Raw genomic sequence first — 24,229 nt, 5'->3', positions numbered from 1 at the left:
ATGAAGCTGGGAATTATTGCCGGAGAAGGTACTGAGACGAGCCATAAAGTCCTGGGACGTACGGAACAACGAGAAAGAGTGAAGATGTTTCATATGTTTCGAAAGCACTCTACTAACAAGTATCGTATGATTTGTGGCAATTTCCAGGGTTGCGCGGTTTTTGTATCTATGGAAACCGCACAACTTCCTGGTGGGTGCAAACTGACCGAACGTTTACCGGCTTCCAGGTCGGCCTCGGAGTGCGTGTGATGTAGAATTAGCTTCATCAAAACGGAGTTCGTTTGCCTCGGACTTCCAACGTTTTCTGCAAACAACTCGCTGGCACAAGTTACGGAAAAGGCAAAAAAAAGGCTGTAATTGTCGTTATCCGAGAAGCAGCTCAGGTCTAATGCGACTTTCTATATGTCAAAGGGTGCCGAGTGGAGAGGCGGACGCACGGAAAGCAATTAGAGGTGAACGCTTTCAGCTTGAATGTGTGTGTGTGTGTGTGCGACGCAAGCGGCTTACGAACTCGCTCCGGCGGCTGAAGTTGGAAATGAGAGTGTGTGTGTGTGTGTTTTGTATTCATTCTAAAAAAATTTTTTTAAAAAGGCCGAAAACCTTTGGATACCTACCAGAAACCAACACGCATTAATTCAGTGTTTACAGTGAAAAAAAAAACAATGTCTATACTCACATCCAACATCATGGAGTTTAAATAATAATTTAAAAAAAATGCATTATGGGGCTAAAGGTTTCAGTCGACACCTCTAAAACAGCCGGAGCATGAAAATTAACCTTGAAAAAGCAGTTGGACATCCAAAGCCATTAATTAACGCTAAAAATACAATTAATCAATTTACAACAAAACAAAAAGACAACAATTTTATTCCCGTATTTGCTGCATTTCACTTGAGAGCGCTACATTTCGACTGCATGATTGAGCGGCCTTAAGAATAACTGTATGGAATCAGCCGACCTCGCTGATGGTCACATTCACTTACGTCGGTCGTGAAGAGGCGTATTAAATTGAGACATTTTCATAACCAGTTATGACGAAGAAAATAACAGCACTTTAACTGCCTTAAGATGTTCACGACCTTCGTGACCGCTTCTTCAGAGAGGAATTATGAATGCTTTATCTTTCTTCTTTTTTTCTACCGATTCATCCATTCCAGAGAGCTATAAAGCCTCTTGGCTCCGGTACCCTCTAACAGGAAGGAGTGTGCACAACATCTATAATTCCTAGACGTTAATGCAGTGATGAGGAGGAAGCCCTCTGAAAGAGGAAAAGGCAGGAGGAAGTGACTTGGACCGATTCTCCCGTTTGTAGCGTACGTTTCTGATAATCAAAAGTATTTCTCGAGTGTCTTTTGTTTACAGAGAAAATAATTGACAACAGACTGGGTGATTTGTTTGGGCTTCGGTTCTTTAATAATAATTTTTTAAAAAAGAAAAGAAACTTCACATGAATTGTTAATTATTGAACTGAACATAAGTGATTTCTCCTCCTGGATGCAATAACTTTGTTGAAATTCATTCATAAAGTTCTGTGAGCCTATTTTTTGGGGCTGCGACGCGAGTAAAAGAGACCGTTAACTGTGTGGTCACGTCTCCCTCCCGTTTCCGTGACATCACATCCTCCCGTGACATCACATCCTGCCGACGGGATTGATGCCCAGGATGTCAAAGCATTTGGCCATGATGGCCGCCGTGGCTTCACAGAGCAGCATCCTCCACATGTTGACCTTCACCACCTCACCTGGAGAGAGAGAGACAGGTCAATACTACAGCCATCCGACGGATACAGTATGGTTATGACTTAAAATCAGTTTATTAAAAAAATGCACCATTGAGAGTTGAAACCAGTGATTTCAAACCCTCTCGTTTCATCCGCCCGCGAGTCGTTTCAATAAACAAAATAAAAGGGTCAATTCGAGAAAGGAAATCAACTTTTGCTTCTCTCCCGCCCTTTAAATCCTCTCACGACTCCTCCGATCTATCTGGTCATCTTTCATTATGACACGCAACACGGGGCAAAAATCAACATCAAATTTTCGTATTCAGTTATCGGGCCGACATTGTGAGATGGAATTTGGCGTATTCGATAAATATTAAAAATAGAAAGATGTGTTAGGGGGATGAGAAAAAATAAATTAAATAAAAAAGACACACGAGAGATGAAGAGAAGCGATGAATAATTGGGACACGCTGGGAAGCCAGAGACAGAGTGGAGAGACGGAGAGAGAGAGAGTCAGAGAGGTGAAGCAACAAAAACGATAAACAACAACACAGGAAAAAAGAGGTTAGAAGGCACGTTTAATGATGCTGCGGAGGCATCAAATGGAAATCAATGACCCCGGGACATCTGCATCCACACACGCAACATCCGTGAGCGTCCATCCCATCGAGGCCCGAAAAAATGAACAAGCAGAGGTGAAATTAAACATCGATGATCAGACAGGCGTCCATGTGTGTGTAGAGACGATGACAGCGTGCTGCTGAAGGGAAGCCCGATGAGAACGACGCTCCGTAACATAAAAGCGACGCCGGAGCAGACGTTTCTATTCGAAACTTGTTCCTGCGTTTTTTTTTTGGAAACACATTAGTTTATAGCTGCTATTAAATAGAATAATTATAAAATAATTGTTATCTCATTCACACAACGATCTTTTTTCCTTCCTTTTAAGTTTTCAGTCCAGGGGCCGTATTCAGGTTTAAAGTAGTTGCCAAGAGTCCTTTGTAAGTAAGTTAAAACTGCTTTTGTTCCCTTTGTTTTCACATTTCCAAATGAAACCCTTTGAGAGATGACTTAACGTACAGTATCGTGTTGTGTGACAAAAAAAAAGCTCCAAACCTCTGACAAAGCGAAATGGTGCCAAAAAATAATAACCTCCAGCTGGAGGGTTACTGCCACAGATGGAGAACAATGAGACGCGGCATAATCAAAGCAGCCCTGAACTTGAAGTTGTAGCACCAGGGGGATGATGACGTTCGAACAGGAACAAGAGGACTAACAACTGGAGGACCGCTTTTAGTGAACTCCCCCCCCCTCGGAGCGAAAACCCCCGTTAATTTGACCCGACTCCCAGGGCGCCGGGCGCTCCTCGTGGCACATACCCGTCTGTCGGTCCTTCTCCACGCAGTAGCAGTTGTCGTAGAACTCCGTGAAGGTGGTGGCGAGCTCGTACAGGTAGTCGCTGAGCGTGTGCAGCAGCAGGTCGTCCAGGATCTTCTGCAGGATCTCGGGGAAACGGAGGATGCACTTGCCCAGCTTCCACTCCTTCTCGTGGTCCAGGAGGACCTCAGAGGTCTCCGCGGCTTTCCTCAGTGTGGCCTTGCCAATGTTGGCCAGGCGAGCGATGGACCTACGGGAAAAAAATTAAATAAAAATACACCGCGCATTAATAAATCTCGCGAGATCAGGGTTGAGCAACACGTTGGAGGTTCTTTTTCTTCATTTTAATATCTCGATAATAACACAGACGACATCTTTGCGATGCGTTTTATGGAGGTACGAAAAGGTTGTTTAAATATCACGCGAGCAACCACAGAATTGGAACTAAAATCATATTGGAAATCAAATTCTTTTGTGATTTTCTTGAGAGCATGCTGGTATTACTCAAGTCATGTTACCAACTAATACTGTGGAAAGATTACCTTGATATTCCTATTGTTACGTTGCAATAAAGCGCAGTAATGTTGGGATGTACCAGAATGTCTCGTCATGGGCAGGAGACCATTGTTAAAAGTAGAAAACAAACCAAAGAGAAAGAAAAAACCCGGTGGTGCCACAGCAGAAAGATCAAGGAACAACATCTTTCCAGTAATTACCAACAGAGACCGACACAGCTGCCTTTCAAGCCAGCAGCTGTGTAAAAGCAACGTTTCCAGATCAAAAGAAACTCGCTTGTATTAAGAACAAAACAAAAAAACATGACTTTTTAGCTCTTAAAAGCAGCTCAGTACACAACGCAGTAATAAACGCCTCGAGTTCGAGCTGATTTAATGAACTTCTTTGACAAATCGTTGCTTCTCAAATGTGAGTAATTGCTTCTTTTCGCCGTTTTATAATCAATGTATTATACAAATCAAATGTCTTTGGGGTTTGAACCGTTTTGTCAAACAAAAGAAGTCGTTTGCAGACGTCGTTTTGGAAACCAAAAAAATCAAATAATGTAAAAAGATATTTTAAAGAGACATTTTGAGTTTCTTTCTGCAATCTGCTAAAATGAAAGAATATAGTTAATGTAGATTTATTTGTGATGGAGAAAAGGATTCGTTCATATTTACTTTTTATACATTTAGAATTGTAAGGAAACTATTGTAAAAAAAAAAAAAAACAGCTTTTAAACTCAATATCAAGGTAATCTTTTCTCAGTAAATAAAATAATCTAACATAGTTTAGAATATTTTCTCAATTTTCACAAAAATCTGCATCAAATTCCATGCATAGCTTACATAGTTATTCTTTCATTATTTCCTTGTAATGGGGAAAGAATATAGTCATAGTGTCTTTTTCTTGTCTTCTGACACTTGTGGGTGGGGGAGAGGAGGGTGGGTGGGGGAGAGGAGGGTGGGGGGGTGGGGGGCAGCTGCCACCAGTGAGTGCTCTATTGACTAAATGAAGGAACATCAAGTCCTCAGGCGCAACTGCCTATCCCCCACCCTCCCCTCCCCCCGCGTTGACACCCCAAGTCTAACACCTCGGGGGAAGCTGGAGGGGGGGGGGGGGGGGGGGGGGGAGAGATCAACGCAGCACTCGATGCGGGGGATAAGGGGCCGAGGGGAAATTGGGTCTCGCTGACTGGAAAGGACCCCAAAGACTAATCCCTTGGCGCGAGCTCCCACGAGTAATGAAAGTACAGGAGGAGGTTCTTCGACAGGGAAGAGGGGAGGAGAGGACACCAGAGAGAGAGAGAGAGAGAGAGAGAGAGAGAGAGACACACACACACACACGTTTCAGAGGAACTCAATTTACCTTTGGAGACACTTTCCTGTCAGAGTCGGACGGGCTGAACCCGTGTGTGAACTAATCAAAGTTGCATATCAGAGTTTTAACCACATATATATGCGAATCCGTCGTGTTTAGATGAAACAAAGTCACGGGCTCTGTAAAGATACCCCCGAACAGGTAATGTCACGTTATGCTGCTGCCGTGATTAATGCCGAGGCCGGAATTCAAAAACCCCAGGAAGGCTGGCGAGCATTGGAGCGAGGCGTCACCTGATGCGAGTGAAGGCGTAGAGCAGGTACGCCGCCGTGTTGCCGCGGTCGTCCAGCATCTTGTCAAACGAGAAGACGTAGTCGTTGATGCGATTGTGGGAGAGGTCGGCGTACTTGATGCAGCCAAAGGCGACGGAGCGCTGGGCTTTGGTCAGCTCCTCTGGGGTCAGGACCTGTTTCAGCAAAGCAAAGATATATTTAATAAAACGGGGGCGACTTAATCACACTCCAATAATCCTAAAAAGGCTTTAAATATTCAGATAACTCGCTTTTATCAGCTCGTAATTACTGCAGGCAGTACGCCGCCTTATGTTTCTAACAGTAAAAACCATCGAGTTGAATTTTATCCAAATGATTAATCTTTTTTAGTAGCCCGAGGGCAAAGATTAAATTGACTTATTAAGTCATCGCCTTCCCTCGAATCCGTGAGTGACGTGTCCGACACCACAGGGAAGGAACGGGGGTGAGCAGGAAGTTATGCACAAACTTCCATAACGGGGGACTCGACTGGAAAACAGAAACTTTCTGTCGAGCCGAGCACAAGAGACGACGAGCTATAGAAGGACATTTTATTATTATTGTTATTATTATTATATTAAAGAACGGGAACAAACGGGACAGTTAAGGAGAGGACGAGACACAACAGCAGAAGACATGTTAATATGACGACATGAAAGAACGGGATGAGACACAAATTTATGATGTCATTTTTAACAATATTCAAACGGGAGGAAATAGTGCTTTATTTGGGGACTATTTTTCAGCTGCAGATAAAACAGTTTAGTTTGGGACTTTTGGGGTTGAAATAATATACATATATGTTTCACTGTATTCTATTAACGAGAAAATATATAGTCAGGAAAAATTTGCTTTTAGTTTCAAAAGTCAGGACTTATTATGGTTTTCATTTATCGCATAGGTTTATTCTAGTTGTACAAATTAAACTAAACTACGATTAGTAGATGTCGGGGAACAGTTAGCGGACAGGGCGAAGCAGGACAAGACGGGGAAAGCACAGAACAGGATACAAAAGTATTTAACAAAAAGAAGAAGAAGAAGAAGAAAGTAAATGGGACACGAGTAAACTATGAAACAGAAGAACAGAGTATTACGCAACACAAAGCAGAGAAAACAACTGTTCGCAGCAGCGTGAGCGGCGCGGGCCGAGGTTCGTGGAGGCCGGGGTCGGTTTTAATGAGGCCGGGTTGGCAGATGGGACCCAGACAGACAGCGGAGCAGCCGGCCAGAAGAGCCTGCAGGGAAACTTTGCTGGCACCGGTTTCCCACAACCGACCAGCATTCAAAAACATCCACTGTTTACACTGCACCAAGTATTTCACTTAATACTTAACCAGGGCCTCTTTTTTTTTTTGTTTAGTTTTTTTCCTAATCCCTCAACATCGGTATTTACGGACAAACAGTCGAATTAACAGAGACGCGAGGCTTCGTAAAGGGAAAACAATCGCTAACGATAGCCTCGGGATGAAGGAAAGGAACCCATCGTCTCTGGGTTGAATCCAGAGACCAGCTGGAACAATCTGAAAAGGTCAGACGGCCAACGGGAAAAAGGAACGCTTCCTATTCCTACACTACCAAACACAGGCTTTGGTTCGGACTTCATTCTGGACAGAACACGTTGTGAAATGTGGTATTAGGGTCCATGACGTTGGGTTTAGGACAACGCGGGACGCTTGAAGACGTCGTCTTGAAGTTTGGGAACTTGTGACTTTTCCAACAATTAAGCACGCGATCGTTTAAAACTAACTGACAAGATTAATCAAAAATAATAGCTGTGGAACTTTCATGTTTCCTCTACTTACTAAATCTCCAGAACATCTAAAAAGGACTACTGGTACTTTCCTCCTGCCACGACGTAGCATCAGGACAAAATCTTAAATGTGTTTTTTCTGCTCGTAAAAAAGCAGAATGGCATTATGATGAAGATGTATGTAATACGTTATGATTCGGCATCACTGGCTAATCCGGTGGCGATCACTCCGATCAGGATTATTCCATTTTAAGTTGTTTTTTTCCCCCCTCTTGAACTAAAAACACACAAAACTCAGTGAGGCTGCAGACGTGAGGAGGTTCCAGCTCACGAGGAGCCAGGTGAGAATAAAAGAGAGACGGCACGCAGTCGAGTCGTCCTCAGAGCTCAGCAGATGAGAAGGGCGAAAAAGAGAAGAAAAAAAAAAAAAAAAAAACTGGTGGTTTCATAGATTTGAGACGCGGCCGTCTCTCCGAATGTGATCAGAAAGATTCGGCTCGGTTCGTGCAGGATGAAGGCGAGAATAATTATTTGGTCTACTGTAGAGACGGTAAAAAAGCCTCGTCACTCAGGGCGAATCAAAAGCCGGGCGATAAGCGGAACATAACGAGCGGCTGACTGGGAGGCATCCCCTTTTTCTTTTTTTTTACTAAAACGGCTGCTTGTCAAAGATTAAACATGGCGGAAAGAAAACATGGGACACAAACTGATTGTAACACAAGCTAATGCGTTGTATTCCGACAGTAACCGTTTATTCTGAGGAGAAATAAGACAAACAAGGCAGACTTTGTGGAGGTGATTAAATATGAAACAGACGGCCAGAAACTAAAACACCTCGGAGTCAGATATTCCCAATTACACCGACGCAGCTCCTAAGGTGCTGCAGGCGGATTTGTCTTTGTTAATTTGTCTTCCAACTTTCTTTAGGAAAAGAAAAGAAAAAAAACATTAAGTTTAATTTTTCCTGCTATTTAAATCTTTTCAGTTTCAGTGTGTAGTTGAGGGAATGTCATCCCTCACTCCTCATTACACTGACTGTGTGTGCTTTTTAAAAATGCATTACATTTCCTTTATTTTTGTTTTCTTATTCATCCTTTTGGTGGTGCATGGAGGAAAAGTGAGAGGAACACCAACGTCGGTAGTATTGATCCTCCTGGGAACACCAACGTCTGAAGATATTTGACTACTTTTGTCCAGAAAAGACAGGAAACAATGAACTGTAACAGCTGGAAAGTGGCCTCTTGCTTTTTCTATGAACATGTATGTAGATCCACCTTAAGGCTACTGCTACCCTCAACTTAATACCACCTTTACTGTGTTCTTTAACCGACCTGATGTCTTTTAACCTTTTGTTGCCGTCTGCACATTGCTACAAAAAATAGCCTAAATGCTCAAAAGGGGTCTACGATGGGTTGAGTTATGATCAATCTGCCAAACTACAAGCCCCCCACCCCCTTCCACACCCCAAGGTCAAGAATTAACTATAAACAAAGAACTCCTGGAAAGAAGTGTTGATTTTAATGCCGTTGAAATTCTGCGGGCATCACAAATTGTTATCATCCTCGTCATTGTTTCGGGGTGGAGGCAGAAATGTCAAGACACTAATATATCTTTACAATCCTGGAAGAATAAAAACCAAAAGCTGTCTGGATGGCTAGACACCAATAGGAGGTAAGAACATTAAATATAATGTCTTTGCCCTTTATTAATGTCACCGTTCTCATTCGGATTAGGAGACAGCAAATGTATCCTACAGCAGAGAGACACTTTTTTTTTTTTAATGAAGTTTAAAAGTAAACGCTCGTGTGTACGGTTTGAGTTTCATATCCTCACAAAAATTATATAAAAAAATTAAATTCTGCCAAACAATCCACTCACTCCTTGTAAATCATTTGTGAGACACATTCTAGGTGAAAGGTCTCTCTCTCTCCTCCTCCTCACCTTTCTTCATCAGTCTCTACAGACACGATGGGAGTTCTCACCTTGTCTCGCTCCTTCTCCTTCAGTTTGTCCATGGACCTCTTAAGCCCCTCCTCCAGCAGGTCCATCAGCCTCACCGTTTCTCCGGACCGCGTCTTAAACTTCTTCCTGAGCGAGAAAGACGGGAATTAAAAAGGAGGAGGAAAAAAAAAAAGATCAGCCGAGTCACCGGGAGAAGTCTTGAAGTGGAGACGCCACGCAGACCTCAAAAACATACAATCTGGGAGACAAAAATCAAAAAAGACGATGAGTTTCCAGGTACTGAGGTTTTGACTTTCTGTCGCCCAACAGCCGTCATGACAACAAGCTGCCAGCTCTGCTCGCCGACACCCCGGGGCGTTACATTTCGTACGATCGTCCAAATTAGATGAGCTTTACAAGCAGAACGTGAGGCCAAAAAAAAAAAGTAATAAACCCACTTTATTTATTTTTTGCCTCTGTTTACTTGCAGCTATTACAGCTATTACAGCTCCAGCCTCCCACCCTCCTCCGCGGCTGCTTTAAACCCTTATTGTCTGGATGAGCAATTATGAAAACAGCATGATAAATTTCTAATGGAGTTTGGAGTGGCGCAGACATTGCAGGGCCAATTTACGCCCCCTCGGGTTACTGCGGGGCGTTTAGCAGCACTTAGTTATGGCCTCTGCGAAGCGGAACGCCAACCTCCCCGTCCGGGCTCGGCACTTCTTCTCTGGGCGATTGATTGGGAAAAAACAACTTCTCGACAGATAGTGTTCAAATTAAAAGAGCGCGCTCGCCCCCGTCAGCCACACGGTAATCACTGCTTACTATAAAAAGGGAATGGGTTGTACACACTGGGGGCGTACAGTATGTACAGCACACAGAGTACAAAATGATCGGGACAACGGATCTGGGAAGTGGAGCGAATCAGGAGCGGGAGAAGGGGGGGGGGGGGGGGGGATGAGGAGGACAAGAACGAGTAGGAGGACAAGAAGGAGAAGGAGGACAAGAAGGAGAAGGTAAAGAGGGAAGACAGAGCCAAAGCCAAAGTAGAATTTCACTGCGCTCTGGTCTGTCGTTTTTTAAAGGATACTTCCGGTTTATAACACCCTTTGTCTCACTAGTTTTGTCCATCATTTCTATCCATTATAAGTGGTGACCGTATACCGAGTTGATCCCGGACCGCCCCGACTCCCCAACCGGGTCACCAAAACGTTCTGGTGTTGCCGTGACGCAGGTAAGAGCGCCGGTGCCGGCTGAATAAGAGTTGCCGTACAGCCCATGAAACAAAGGCGAGGTAGAGGAGAGATCGAGCCAGTTCTGGTCTCATTTGTGGTCTGATGAGGCGCCATTTTCTTCAAGCTCAGTGCTCCATTTCGCTACTTTCCAATGCTGCTGTAGCTTTCATATTTGACTCTCCTTATACGGAGGTGGGCTCGGTTTCATCTAAAGCATGTTGGGGAAAATGGTTCAGTCAAAACACACACACATCTGATTGAGATAAAGTGACACAATTGTTGATCTCATGTTGTCGTTGTCCATCTTTTAACTACTGTTGTCTACCGACTGCAGGACTTCCCTGTTCCCTCCTACACGCCGAGTAACGGCGGCTTTGCGTCCTTGCGTTTGAACCGTCAGTTTTATTTTTCCCGACGCGGTCGGATTCTCCCTTTTTATTATTTGGATAATAAATGCAATAAAAACACGACGCTGCGGAGATAAAGAAACAGTGAAGGACATCAGATGGTTATAGAGCGGCGGCTCCGGCTCCAGAGGAGATGCTCGTCTGGTTTGCCGCTCTGATGGCAGCAATTTATATTCCCGTTGAACTGTTATTGGTCCGTGTGCAGCGGCAACACGGTGCCCTTTAACGCTCTGAGAGCGCCTTCACATGTAACCCTTTAACATCCACTAGTTATTATACTTTTCTTTTTACTGAATATCGGCCAGTAGATTGTCAGTAAAACTTTATTTCACACCGTTATCGTTAAACTGTGAAATTAATTCAGGGGGGGGGGGAGGTTCGTGAAAATATTGTTTTTACACGAAACCGGTCCGTGGTGAAAAAAAAAAAAAAAGGTTACGCCACTAACTAACGCTGCGTTTGTTCGTGTCATCGAATATAAAACTCACTTGTCTTCCCCCAGCACCACTCCAAAGCCTGCGTGCTCCACCCGGGTCACCTGGGGGTTGTACCAGCCGATCATCCGAGCTGCAGCAAACACCACCTGGAAGTGTGTGGCCTGAAAGGAGAACGAACACACACACACACACACACACACACACACACACACACACACACACACACACACACACACACACACACACACACACACACACACACACACACACACACACACACACACACACACACACACACGTTGTACTTCCCAGACAATTGATGTGTACAAAAATAGGTGCACTCTATAGCATAAACGTTGTATTTCTCAGGATAAGTGGAAGCTTGAAGTCAGTCATCCTTTTCTGTCCTTTTGAAACTTCCTGAAATTATTGTTATTAAGTCATTAATGACATCATCACGGCGGCCCTACTCTTGTGTCCGTCTTCATAACCCACATTTTAAAGCCCAACGTGCATCAAATGAGGATTTTTAAGAGAGATTTAGTGAAATGATAATTAGTAGCCTGTTAAAACTAACAGGTACAAACAAAGTTGTTCTTGTCTGTGCTTGAATAGATTTTAGGACACAGTTCATTCAAAAAACACTGTACTTGGGTGTTAAACAACACATGTGTCTTTCATACCATGCCGCCACTGTGAAGACAAAAAGAAACTGAATTTACAGTACACATTCTCCTCCTTCGGCCCTGAAGAACAAGTAGTGCAGTAAAACCTTCAGGTCAGAACTAACAGCAGTGACATTGCTGTCAAACTAAAATGTCCCTCTGCTCCCCATTAGATATTTTATAGTGTGACTTTTGGTATTTCCATTCCCCTTTGTTTACCTTCCAGGTTTCTTTTTCTTTTCTACACTGTAAACCTTCTTCTGCCTGAACTCCCTCTCCTCTCCCTCTCTCGCCCCCCTCCATCTCCACCCACCTGTCCGCTGTCCGTGACGTAGATTATCATGTCGGCCTTCTCCACGAAGATGCGCTGATGCAGGGCCGCGAGGTCCGACGTGTCGTAGGTGTACCCGCCGTCCGACTTGACGATGGTGAGGGGGATGGGCTGGCCAGGGACGAAGACGATCTTACGGCCCTCGTCCAGCTCCGACAAGCCTGAGGAAAGAAAACAAACAATATAGGGATGATGGATGGAGAGGTGAGAAGGGTACACAGAGAGAGGGAGAGATAGAGAGACGGAGAGAGAGACACACACACAAAGAGATAGAAACACACAGAGAGAGGGAAAGAGAGAGAGAGAAATTATGAAAAAGAGAAAGATAATGAGTGAAATGGGGGAAAGTGGACAATCCCAAAACAAAGAGTAACAATAGAAAGTGTAAGACGTGCGAGTCAATACTGCCCCCTGGTGGTCACACCACCAACAGCAGGCTATCATGTCAGAGAACATCATCACATTGAAAGCTGAGGAATTTAGTATTATTGGATAACTCGGGTACGTAAAAAGTCACAACTTGAACACTGGAAAGGCACCGGGGCTCAAACTGAGGCCCACAATCTGCCCGCTGACCGGCTGCACACTGACCTCTCTCGTCGAACTCCTTCACCACCTTCGTCATCATGTCCTGGTAATACGACTCTCCTCTCTCGACGATCTTGATGTCCAGGCAGTCGTAAACCTTCTGAAACTCTAAAAAAACACACACAAAAAAAACACACATATTATATTTATTATAAAAATAAACAAAATCAAGCTACAATAAAAGTAATGATTTCACACATTGCTTAAGTGCTATGTCAAAACAGCTCATTAGATGCGTTGTGTGTTTTAGGGAGGATATTATTTCTTTAATATAATATAATAGCTATTGTAATAGGATTTCATATGCAGTCTCTACCTCTCCTGGAAACGTCACAGATGAGGTTCCAGGCTTTGATGAAGTTGGGCTCTTTGCTCTGCAATCTGACGACACACTGATAGGCTCGCTTCTTAAAGTCCTCCTCCTCGTCAAAGCGCTTCTTCGACTCCTTATTGAGGGAAGAGGAGGAGCAGGAGGAGGAAGGAAAGGACAGAAAAGAGCAGGGAGGAGGGTGTAGAAAGTAAATGAGGTGTGAAGAGCAGAAAGAACAGACGATATTCTGCGTTTATACCTAATGTATTCACACAATATACACACACATGTGCAAAGAAGGGAGCACAAAGTACTGCACTGCAGGCACACTCTTGCATTAACTTTCACTCTTTGTAATTGACCTTCATTTTCAAAAATAAATAAAATGTTCATTATTAATTAAACCATTTCCCCTCCTGTGAACTTCGGCTTCAGACCGTCAGATAATCATAAGCTGCATATAAGAAGTGGGCGTGGTCACCGAGACGTCACCAGCTGGTTCGTGGACTACGGTTTTGAAGCGATGCTTTGGCGTTAAAGACATTGATTAAGGCGCGCGTCCTTTTCAGATACTTTGCCACCATTTAGTCTCTGAGGATTCGGATGGGGAACCGCAGCAGGAAACAGAGGGACGGAAACACGTGGAGTTAGAACTGACTTTGTAGAAGGCCTGAAGGTCACTAATGGGCGGGGAACTCGTCAGGTAGTCGGGGAATTTATCCTGCAGGTGGGCGATCAGCATCCCGAACTGGGTCCCCCAGTCTCCCACGTGGTTCAACCTGGGAAGGGACATAAAGTAGGTGAGCACCTCTAGGATCCATTGTTTGTTTACATTCATCTTTTGACGCAATACATAAAAACATGCAGAAACGTACAGTATCATGCTAAAATTAGAAACTTTTGTAGATTGAATAGGTTATTTATCTGCAGCGCAAAACGGCATTGCACTTGGGGAAGTTTTGCTTCATGACATTGGACGCACGTCTCGACTTGGGACTCGAGTGCGAAGACTTTAAACTGACTTGCAAAACAATGACACGGCCCCGCCTCTAATATGCTGACATAAGCATTTAAATGAAAGCAGCTAACCCCCTTACCCGAATAGACGATTGATTGAGGTAACACTTCAGGACAAAACTTAACTTTTTTAAAGAGAAAATAAGTCTCTATTTAATTAAATGAAGATTGCAGCTTCACTGGAATATTAATGTGGAAGAAGACGTTTAATCCTTAGTGAGACAAGTAGACCATTTTTTATATTTTAGGGACAGTGAGCTTTGCAGTGTGTGTGTGTGTGTTTCGTGAACGGCGACTGAACTGACCTGACAACGTCGTAGCCCAGAAACTCAAACAGCCGACTCATGCTTTCCCCGATGATGGTGGAGCGCAGGTGGCCCACGTGCATCTCTTTGGCGATGTTGGGAGAAGAGAAATCCACCACTACCTGAGACACGCACAAATAAAACAAATGGTAAAGATGAGACATAAAACCTGATCAAACTTAAATTTGGAATTTAACGTTTTCAAATTTTAAACTACAATGTTTGTAGGGTAGATAGATAGATACTTTATTAATCCCGGGAGGGGAAATGTCTTCTTTTTTTTTTTTTAGAATGACCTGCGACTTAAATGTCTTGCATGTTTTCTCTCCCATGGCCATGATCTTTTTCCCACAGATGAAAAGAAATAAAGTTTGTCGGGCTGATTTGTTTTTGCCAATGTTTTCTAAACGTGCTTTATTGTAATACTCTTTTTAACCACAAGAGGCTAAAGTGACACACCACAGCCAATGACTCCACTTCTCGTGATGTGGAGCCAATTTAAAAAAATAAAAAATAAAAAAACTGATCAGTGTCTGGCTTCATGCTACAAGGGGGAGTGTCAGGTACCCGCTTCCTGGAGTCCAGTGGGGGGGGCTGCACGCCGTTGATCAGCAGTTTGCTCAACAGTTTGGACACAAACGGCCTCTTCAGTTGGATGTTGATGAACCCTGAAGACACAAAACACATCAGAGACTAAAACTAGAGTGTAAGCCGGAATCAGGAACTCCAGTGTTTCACTATAACTATTAATTAATTAACTATTGCAGTTCCACTAATGAGCTTGTGTGCTCAGAATACCTGGAGGTTTAAGCTGAAAAGCTGTCAAGTTGTGCATTTCTGCTCGGCTGTTTGAATTTCAACCATTTCTTAAAATAATTTCCTGTTTGTGATATGTTATTATCTACAAAATTGATTGGTAAATTTATAGCATTTGCAAAATGTTTTATTCATTCACAAACTTAAATTTATAATACAATCTATTTAGACCACGGAAAAATTGAATAAATGAGTGACGATGATCAACTCGTATACACCATTTTGTTATATTTTTGTTTAGTAAAGTTCGTTGTTTAATAAAAACGGCGGGGAAATAGCTCTCTGATGTCCAAAAAGTTTACCCCAACATCAAAGAAAAGTCATCAAGAAGAATCACAGCCAGGTGTTTTAGTACCTGGTCCTGCGATTTCGGTTTTCTGGACGAGGTCGTTGTCCGCAAGATTCTGGATGATCTTCTCTGCTATTTCCCTCGGGTTGATTTTCACTCCCTGGGCCTTCAGCATCTGCAACGCGACAAAGTCAGAGGCTTCAAATGTGAACTGAGGAAGAGAGTACCAATATCCCACAAAAGAAACTTTCTCGTGAGGGATTTTCAATAATTCAAGACGGTTACACAGCTTGAGGATCGACAACACAGCTTTCATTTGGCCGCACTGAAAGAGTAACTTCCTGGCGGTCTGACCTGAGCCAAGGCCATGGCACTGTTGCACTGGTAGTCTCCAAACTTGGCCTGCTGGTTGGCCGCGACGGACACCGGCGGGTCGTCCAGCTCGGGGCACGCAGCCCGGATGGCCTCGCCGAAAACCTCCTGGAGCCGCTGGTTGATGTTGGTCATGGATTTGCAGCAGTCGGCCGTCCTCCCCCCCTGCAGGCTCTGCGGGACACACAGCACAGCGGCTTCACTAACGTTAACATCACGATGAGGAGGAGAAACACAGGATTTTGGATGATGTGCGACATAATCTTTTAAGTCGTATTTTTGGCGAGACGGTTCGGTCGCCTGTTTGAACAAGAGCGCTGGGCAGACGGACAGCTGATAAGTGAATTTGTGCTGCAGGAGCAGTTAGTAACAGCATTATTTTATTTATTACAGCTGCTTTGAGTCGTGTCAACAACAGTTTTTAATTTGTAATTCACTGAATAGTACGTAACAGACATTTGTACAAGGAACAAGTTAAATAAACCAATTTGTTTCAGAGGTTTAGGTTTTTTCAGAGTTTAAATGATCATAAATATTCAGTTACCCAGCGCCGACTTTTGGACAGCTGAACTAACAAACGGATGAAGAGGTAGATCAGCGAACAGCTCGGCCCTCTTTTCAGATGCTTTTTTGGGTCAGCAGTACAGTGTGGGGGGGGGGGGGGGGGGGGGGTCGTACCCATCGTTGGCGGCAGAGAGCGCCCCCTGCTGTATCGCCGCTGTGTCACTCACCCTCTTGAGGATGTTGAGGCGGTACTTCAGCTTGGTGTTTTCATCCCGCAGCTCATCCAGTCGTTGGGATGGACTCAGGCTCTGTGGGTTTTTCAGGCTCTCGATCTCGGCAGAGAGACTCCGGATCTCCTGCTCCTGTGAAACAAAACAAGAGATCAATGTTCACTTGTGGTGCAAGAGCTAGTTCCTGTAGAGAGAACAGGATCTACCCAGCTGAACTTCATATGCAGGCTCAAAGTCATATTTTAACACTGATATGACACATATTTTTGGGGAACTTGGTGTGACTTACACTTTCCAAATTATCATTATCCACCGTGAATAAACATGTACTTAGAAATGAAAGCAGTGTCAAAATAATCCACCGATGACAGTTAATCTGCATCTATACATTTAGCCACCAAGCTGGGTTTTAAATGTATTAAAACTGTCACCAGGAGGAACTCTGATAATAACTTGGGCCGTAAAGAGATGTATAGCACCTCAAATTGAGTGTCACAATGAAAGCAAAAGCTACCTCACTGTCAGGACACAAAGCGACAAACATTCAAATTACTCTAAAAAAACGTCCTGAAAGTCAAGTGAACGTTCCCACAAGCCGAAGAACAAATAGATTTTCTTAAAAAGCATTTAAAAAAAAAATGTTTTTATCAATTTTGCATTTTTAACAGAGAACACAGACACTGTGAAGAAAAGTTCACTCATGACTCAACAACAATTAGTCAAATAATCAATACACAGTGAATTCAACTATTCTGATAATCGATTTATTGAACGAATTGAGAGCATTCCCTGGTTTCAGAATCTCAAATGTGACGATTTGCAGGCTTTTTTCTTTGTCGTACTGAATAAGTAACTGAATTATCTTTGTTATTTTAGGCTGTTAAAATCTTGCAATTTGAATATGTCAACCTGGGCTCGAGGAAACTGTGTATTCTTTCCACTATTTACAGATATATTTTATTGAATAAACAATTAAATTAATAAAAACAAAAGTAGTAGGCCAGATAAATCAACAATGAAAATACTTAGATGCAGTCTTAGCTTAATATCGAATTAAAATAATATCTAAATGATGAATCCAGCTGTACCCTTCCATAGTCACCACCCAGGACCCCAAAAGAAATGTAGCTTTCCTTTCAGCTTTATTTGGATGAATAGCTTTAATTGCATAGGTACTCTGAGAGTAAGTACAAGACATATTTACTCACACAAGACTTAATTGAAATATCAGCTCATTTTAATGCTTTCATTATTCTCATAAGTCTCGAAACATCATCGTGTAAACTAAACGACACGCCGCCTTGTGACAATATAAATACGTTTTGAAACTCCTGCGCTGATGTGGCGTCTCTGAACGCACCACAAATAACTTGACAGGAAAAAACAAAAGTAAAAGTGTATTAGTATTTTTAAAATAAGCGGCAGTTGGTGAAATTAATGCGAGCCGAATGTGAGAGTGGTGACCGCCTACTCGGTAGAGAGTCTTTATTTTCTTCGGCCATGTAGTTTATTGGACTGATAAGCCGAACAACATTAAATCGATAGTTTTCTTAATGACGTGTGGCACAGTAGGCTTCCGTAGACACGCACACACACACAGTTAGCCTGCTAGCTAACTTGAGCTACGTTCCCCGCAGGCCGGTTACCTGTCGCAGTAGCCGGGCTGTGTACTCGGTTACGGGGTCTCCCATCTTTCTGAAACCCCAGAGAGAAACTCTTCCGTCGGCTTGATGTGGAATCTCGTGGCTGATGAAACGGAACGAGCTATGAGGAAGTTCACAAACTTTGAAATCTACTTCCGGTACAGGTAATTTCTGCTTCTTCTTCGTGTTTCCTGGCGGCTCGCTAAACATCGTAAAAGAAGGACAGCGCCACCTCACGTACGCTGTATGTGCAGCAACATAACGTTATGAGTCTATATATATATATATATATATATATATATATATATATATATATATATACATACATACACATATATATATACACACACACACATATACATATATATATATAACCTTCACAATATATATATTAATATGAATATACTGTAAATATACATATTATATATATATATATATGCATATATATAGTATGTATATATAACCATCACTATATATATATATATTAATATGTATATAATCTATATATATATATATATATACATATTATATATATACGTGTGTATGCTTTAATCTGTCTCCCTCTCATTTGTCATATATATATATATAACTATATATATAGTCATTAAGAATCACAGCACGAGGCGACACTTACTTACTTCATTGGTAAATATTTGACTTTTTGCTGACATGACAGCTATGGTTTCATTTCAAATCCAATAAATGATAAGCTTATAAAATACCGCACATTGTTAAAAATCAAACCTGTAGCACTATTCTCCTCACTTTTTTGGGGCGTGTCAAAACCTTAAAAAAAACAATCAGAACCCCTTGTGACCCGTTGGAGAGGCCTGATCTTTAAGTTGGGAATCATTGGACTAAACGTGCAAACTGCATATAAAGAAGTATACTGAAAGAAAGTATAGTTGGATGATATTAGTAAGAAGAATTTTGAACCCAAGACTTGTAATATAGTACTTTTACTTAATTCAATACATGATCTAGTGGCTGTAGACAACATTTAATCGGTAATCACTAGTAAAATCTCCACGTATTGTGTTTCTCAAACACACATTAGCTGCTTGTGTGATTATAATAAAGTATGTTGCATGTATGCCAACACTCACTATTTACATCAAATGTTGGTTAATTTTCAAACAGCTTTGGTTATCCTAAAAAATAAAATGAGATCCCCACTTCAAGGTCAAACGGGACTTTGAGAGGCAGTTAAATCAAAGAAGAACAAAAAGACATTTCTGGACCCACGAAAAACATCAACATAGAAGAGAAGAACTTTTTTTTTTATTTGTTGTGAAACTACAAAACATATTGTTTGGTTGTTGTTGTTGTTTTTTTGTGCTGGTGAAATATTTACAAATCTGGTCGATAGTACAGTGTCTGAGAATAAAATTCACAGCTTTTCGGGGACTCTCGCGATACAAAGAAAAACAGGAAAAGCACACCCAAATCACAAAGTGCAATAAATACATGCTGCATGTTTTTCATAGCCGCCTCCATACACATTACCAGGTTCATCACCAGTCATAATACAAACAGATTAATTAGGGAAAAACAATAATCAAATGAGGAAGAAAGAAAAAAGTACACTTGAACTTTAAAAAAGAAAAAAAAAGAAAAAAAGAATTATATTACAACCTACATGATGAAACAATAACTAACAGCATTTGATTTTCTCTGAATGATTGTGATTTGCTTGTCGCAAAAAACTACATTCCTTCATCCAGATGTTATATATAAATGAGTTTATTATTTGACTTGATTTCGAGGTTAAACAACATTCGGGTCGATCATGACAAAAAAGATAAATGGACTTCAAAACAGACTGTTCCTATTGGTTAAAATGACTCGCTCTACAGTGGCGGAAAACGACAAACTGTTTACATTCGTGAAAATCAATGCAGACGTTTCTCTACATTTCCAGCTTCTCTCAGATCACATGGCGTGTTTGGACATTTAAAAACAAAAAGAAAAGAAAATAGTTGAAGTGTTGCTTTCCAAAAGGCACTCTCTCTCTCTCTCACACACACACACACATACACACAGCTCTCACAAAGGCTTTCATTCCCCTCACAGTGTCCCCCGCTACAGTAAAAAAAATTAAATAAAAACTCAGTCCTGTCAGAGCTGCATTCACACACTGCGGGGGGGGGGGGGGAACCAGATGTGACGTTGCTTCCGTCACGTGACCCCCGCGACCCTCAGTCTGAACAGTCGGATCAGGAACTCGCACGTTTTTTTTTCAATGTCGGTCATGTGTTGCCAAGGCAACGGGAGCGAGGCCTTGAGGCGCGTCGCACACCGTAAACCGAGGGAGAGCGACACACCTGCGCGAAGCTGACAAGAGTCTGAGCTGTTGATGGAGTTAAACAAATAAACTGTGCATTCAATTTGATTAACCCTTCAAGGATGCATAATTACCTCCAAGGACTCTTCACCTCAATGTGGTTGAAAGCAGATCAAGAGCGACGAACTCTCATTGATCAACTGAAACAGTTCAAACCAGGAAATGAGCCGTAACTTCTAACTTTTAAAGAGTTCATGACGTTCAGGTTTTGATGGAATTGTTGAAAATGTGTAAATGCAATTTAAACGGCATGTCTACTGCTGAGGTCAGAGGTCAAGGTGGCGTTAAAGGATGTTGATTTACAAACATGAGGATATAAGAACCAGAACCACCAACTATGACCTCATTGCTAAAAAAACAAAAACAAAAAAAACACACACAATTGAATCCTCTATGACAGCAATTACAAAAAAAAAAAAAAAAGATCATAGGCGTCTTAAAAGTAGACTCAATGGCAGCTCAACTGTATTGTATTGCATAAAGTTGTACACGTGTATCTGATAAAGTAGACATTTACTCCAAGTACTTTTTTCTCATGTTACGCTACCATGTACTTGTACTCCGCCTCGTTTTTAGAGGACATATTGTGCTTATTTTTTACTATAATCATCTGTCATAACAGCAGCTTTAGGTTTTCCCATACGGGCCATAATGTATACGGGTCGCTAAGCAACGAAGACGTGCGTGTGCCTCTGCGAGAGCATCGGGTGGTGAATCTTTGGTATCGATCTTGTGCACATTGTTCAGTTCGGACGTGCGACTGCTCGGACCGACGCGAGGATCAAACATGTGGTTCCAGCAGAGTGTACGTCCTCACAGCTCTCAGATCAGTTCCCACCAGGGTTTCCTCTTTTTGAGAAGAGGCGTGAACAGCTGTAGTGTTGTTGGATTATTTACGTGTGTGTGTGAGCGATATTCATGATTCTCTTAAAACACTTGTGCAATATATTCCTGCTTTTGTGTGTGGATTTCAAACATTTACATTATTCAACTAATTAGAAAACATTAGATACAACATTTGGGGAGTTTTTGAGGAACACTGAAGGATGGAAGATCAAATCTGTTGGTCTTAAACACACACACACACACACACACATACACACAGAAACACACACACACACACACACACACTGAAGGCAACACATGAACTACACAGGCCAGAAAAAAAGAAGTTTAAGGTCGAGTCTCCATTGGATCTTATGAGCTACTACAAACAGTGAGCTAGAGAAACATCTGGAATGACAGCAGCGGCAGAGTTGTTTTTTTTTGTCAGCTACATTCTTGTTGTTTGTGTCACGTGAGGGCGACACTTTACCTAACGTACCCAAAACACACGATTAGCACGGTGACCCAGCAAGAAGCAAGAAACGCTGACGACGACCTCGGCACATCTGCACGGCGTACTGGTACGAACTGGACGGGACGGGACGTCCTGCGACAGAAAGGTCGCAGGTGAGGGACTTTGAAGTCCATTTTAAGATCGGAAACGTCACAATTATACGTCAGCGGGGAGAGATTGTCGCGTGTTTTTGGCACTTTTATACGAGCGATGCTCCACACGTTCTCGTTACGTCTTCTGTTCATGTTCAGATCCACTGCTTTCTGCTATTTAGTTTTGAGGTTGTGCTTGTAGTTCTTTCATCTTTCTTTTTCTTAACGTCCGACTCTAACCGTGATTGAGAACCACAAAACTAACTTGTTTTCAATCAGCGATGCTCAAGATGTTTAATTATTCAGCGTTCTAAATGTTCTTCTTCCTACTTCATAGTTAGTCGTGTACGACATGTCCCAGAATGCCTCTTGAGCAACTTGTTGCAGTCCTTTTTTGTATAGTTTAGTTTGTACCTTTTTGTGTCAGTTAAATGTGTCTTTGGACTGCGGTCACTGCACTTTATGTTTATGTAGAAGAAATATGAGACGAAACTGGTCATAAAAATGAGGTAGCAAGTGTTTCCAGTTCTTATTCTCTTGTTGCTGCAATGCATTCTGGTCTATTTCCTACTCCCGTGGTTGTTTAATTTGGCCTCTGATGCGAACTTCGGTTTAAAAAGGGAAACTCAACATAACGGTCCTCCTCCTGACGCCCGAACGGTCATTATCAATGTTAAAAGGAGGATACAAAAATAAATAACAATTAAGTTCATAAACATGAGGTTTAAACGCGGGTGAATTCATGAAAATAACAACACAAAGCAAAAAAGCACCACGGACAACTTCCACAACAGCTGCTCAACATCCAGAGGTGCAGTCACAAAGAGTTTAGTAAACGAGAGACGCAGTCGAGGGCCGCTGCCGATTTAGAAGTACGGTTGCCATGGAAACAAAGTCAGACGCCCGGAAGTCTGAGCTGAATAGAAATCACCAACGGTTCGCCCACTTCCACTCTCGGCCGTGTCAGAGGTGGACTATTCACTCTGGACATACAGACACAGGTAAATGCACTTCACAAACCAGGGGACTAAGATATTTATGAAAACATGTCCTGTAAAAAAAGGTGCAACAAAAAGTATTACCCATTTCCTTTTACATCGATTCTCTGAATGCACATTGTTTTAACCTTTGGTTTGCACCCACAGGACACCTTTAAGGGCGATGTGAAGTATGTATTGAAAGGTGAGACTCAACTGTTTTTGGCCAATGCACCAGCAGAGTACACTCTTAAACATCGATGCACAATTGAAGAACATTTTTTAAAAAAAATCCTTAGAGGCGTTCAAATCATCAAAAAAAACGAACATTGTTGCTTTGATTTAGGAATCCCCCTTGCAAAAAAAAATTAGAATTTTATCTATTTTATTGATTGGTTGCAGGTTACTGTTTTACATTTAATGTTAAATTTAATGTTTTTTTTTTTTAAATTAATTGTGGCATGGAGGGGAAAAGAATGGAGCGAAAAATGTGGTAATTCTTTTCGTTGGCCTCTTGGGGGCAGCACAACAACACACAGTCAATTGAACTCTTAGTTCATATAAAAAACATTGGTTAGTGCAGCTTTAAAGCCCTGGTCATGCGGTCATGCGGTCATGCGGTCATGCGGTCATGCGGTCATGCGGTCATGCGTTGGTTTTGCGGGGGCACCGTGCTAATATCACAGAGATGCAGCTGCAGAGCATCCAGTTCCACGAGACTCAGACAGAGCATCCAGTTCAGAGAGGAAACAGAGGGAAGGAACGTCTGACATTATAACTCCGCTTTAGTTCACAGTCATCAAAAATACATTTGATCGTCACTTCCTGTGTATGTGTGTGTGTGTGCGTGTGTGCGTGTGTGCAATCAACAATCATTCCAGCGCATTCGAGGCAAAGGTTTTTGGATTTCCTTCTTAAATTTTCCCAAAAAAACCCCACATTAATTATCTTTTTTTTTCCTTTTAACCCAAGTTACTTAAAGTGCAGACTATCCGATCATCTACCTGAGTGTTAGTGAGAGTTAGTGTCGTTTCTACACTTTGCCGAGTGTGTGCGTGTGACTGGTGTCGGACAATCATGATGACTTTTTTTTTTGTAATCTCTCTTTTTTTTCTTTTTACTTTTGACCTTTTTCACCTCTCGAATCATCCGATCCAGTTCATTCACCAACGTTTGTAAAAGCAAAGGAAAAGTCCAGTTTTCCTCTCTTGCTGCCGCTGCTCAAACAGAAAGCATGCTGCTGCTGCTGCTGATGATGATGATGATGATGATGGTGATGGTGATGGTGATGGTGAGGACGACAATGCTGCTGAACCATCAATAGTGAACACGTTCGACAAGCTTCAGGTGTGCTTATGTCTGTCTGCGTATAAACTTTTTAAAAAACACACACATTACTTGAAGGGCGATG

At 42.3% G+C, this 24,229-nt stretch overlaps 1 protein-coding gene across 1 annotated transcript; it reads right to left on the bottom strand.

Moving 5' to 3' along the window:
- Nucleotides 1-1,387: 1,387 nt before the first annotated feature.
- rars1 (arginyl-tRNA synthetase 1) lies at nt 1,388-18,231 on the bottom strand. The gene is made up of 15 exons (XM_034550276.1): nt 18,070-18,231; nt 16,421-16,555; nt 15,672-15,863; nt 15,384-15,492; nt 14,780-14,880; nt 14,213-14,334; nt 13,549-13,669; nt 12,897-13,026; nt 12,584-12,688; nt 11,975-12,153; nt 11,048-11,157; nt 8,956-9,061; nt 5,206-5,378; nt 3,100-3,347; nt 1,388-1,741 (listed from the first exon to the last, which is right to left on the bottom strand). The coding sequence occupies exons 1-15, from the start codon at nt 18,112-18,114 to the stop codon at nt 1,632-1,634; spliced, it is 1,986 nt and encodes a 661-aa protein (XP_034406167.1). The 5' UTR covers nt 18,115-18,231; the 3' UTR covers nt 1,388-1,631.
- Between the last annotated feature and the right edge of the window lie 5,998 nt (nt 18,232-24,229).

The sequence above is a fragment of the Cyclopterus lumpus genome, chromosome 14 (genome assembly GCF_009769545.1).
Source record: "Cyclopterus lumpus isolate fCycLum1 chromosome 14, fCycLum1.pri, whole genome shotgun sequence".
NCBI classification, from domain to species: domain Eukaryota; kingdom Metazoa; phylum Chordata; class Actinopteri; order Perciformes; family Cyclopteridae; genus Cyclopterus; species Cyclopterus lumpus.
The sequence above is the reverse complement of the archived record's forward strand: the minus strand, read 5'-3'. Positions and strand labels throughout refer to the sequence as shown.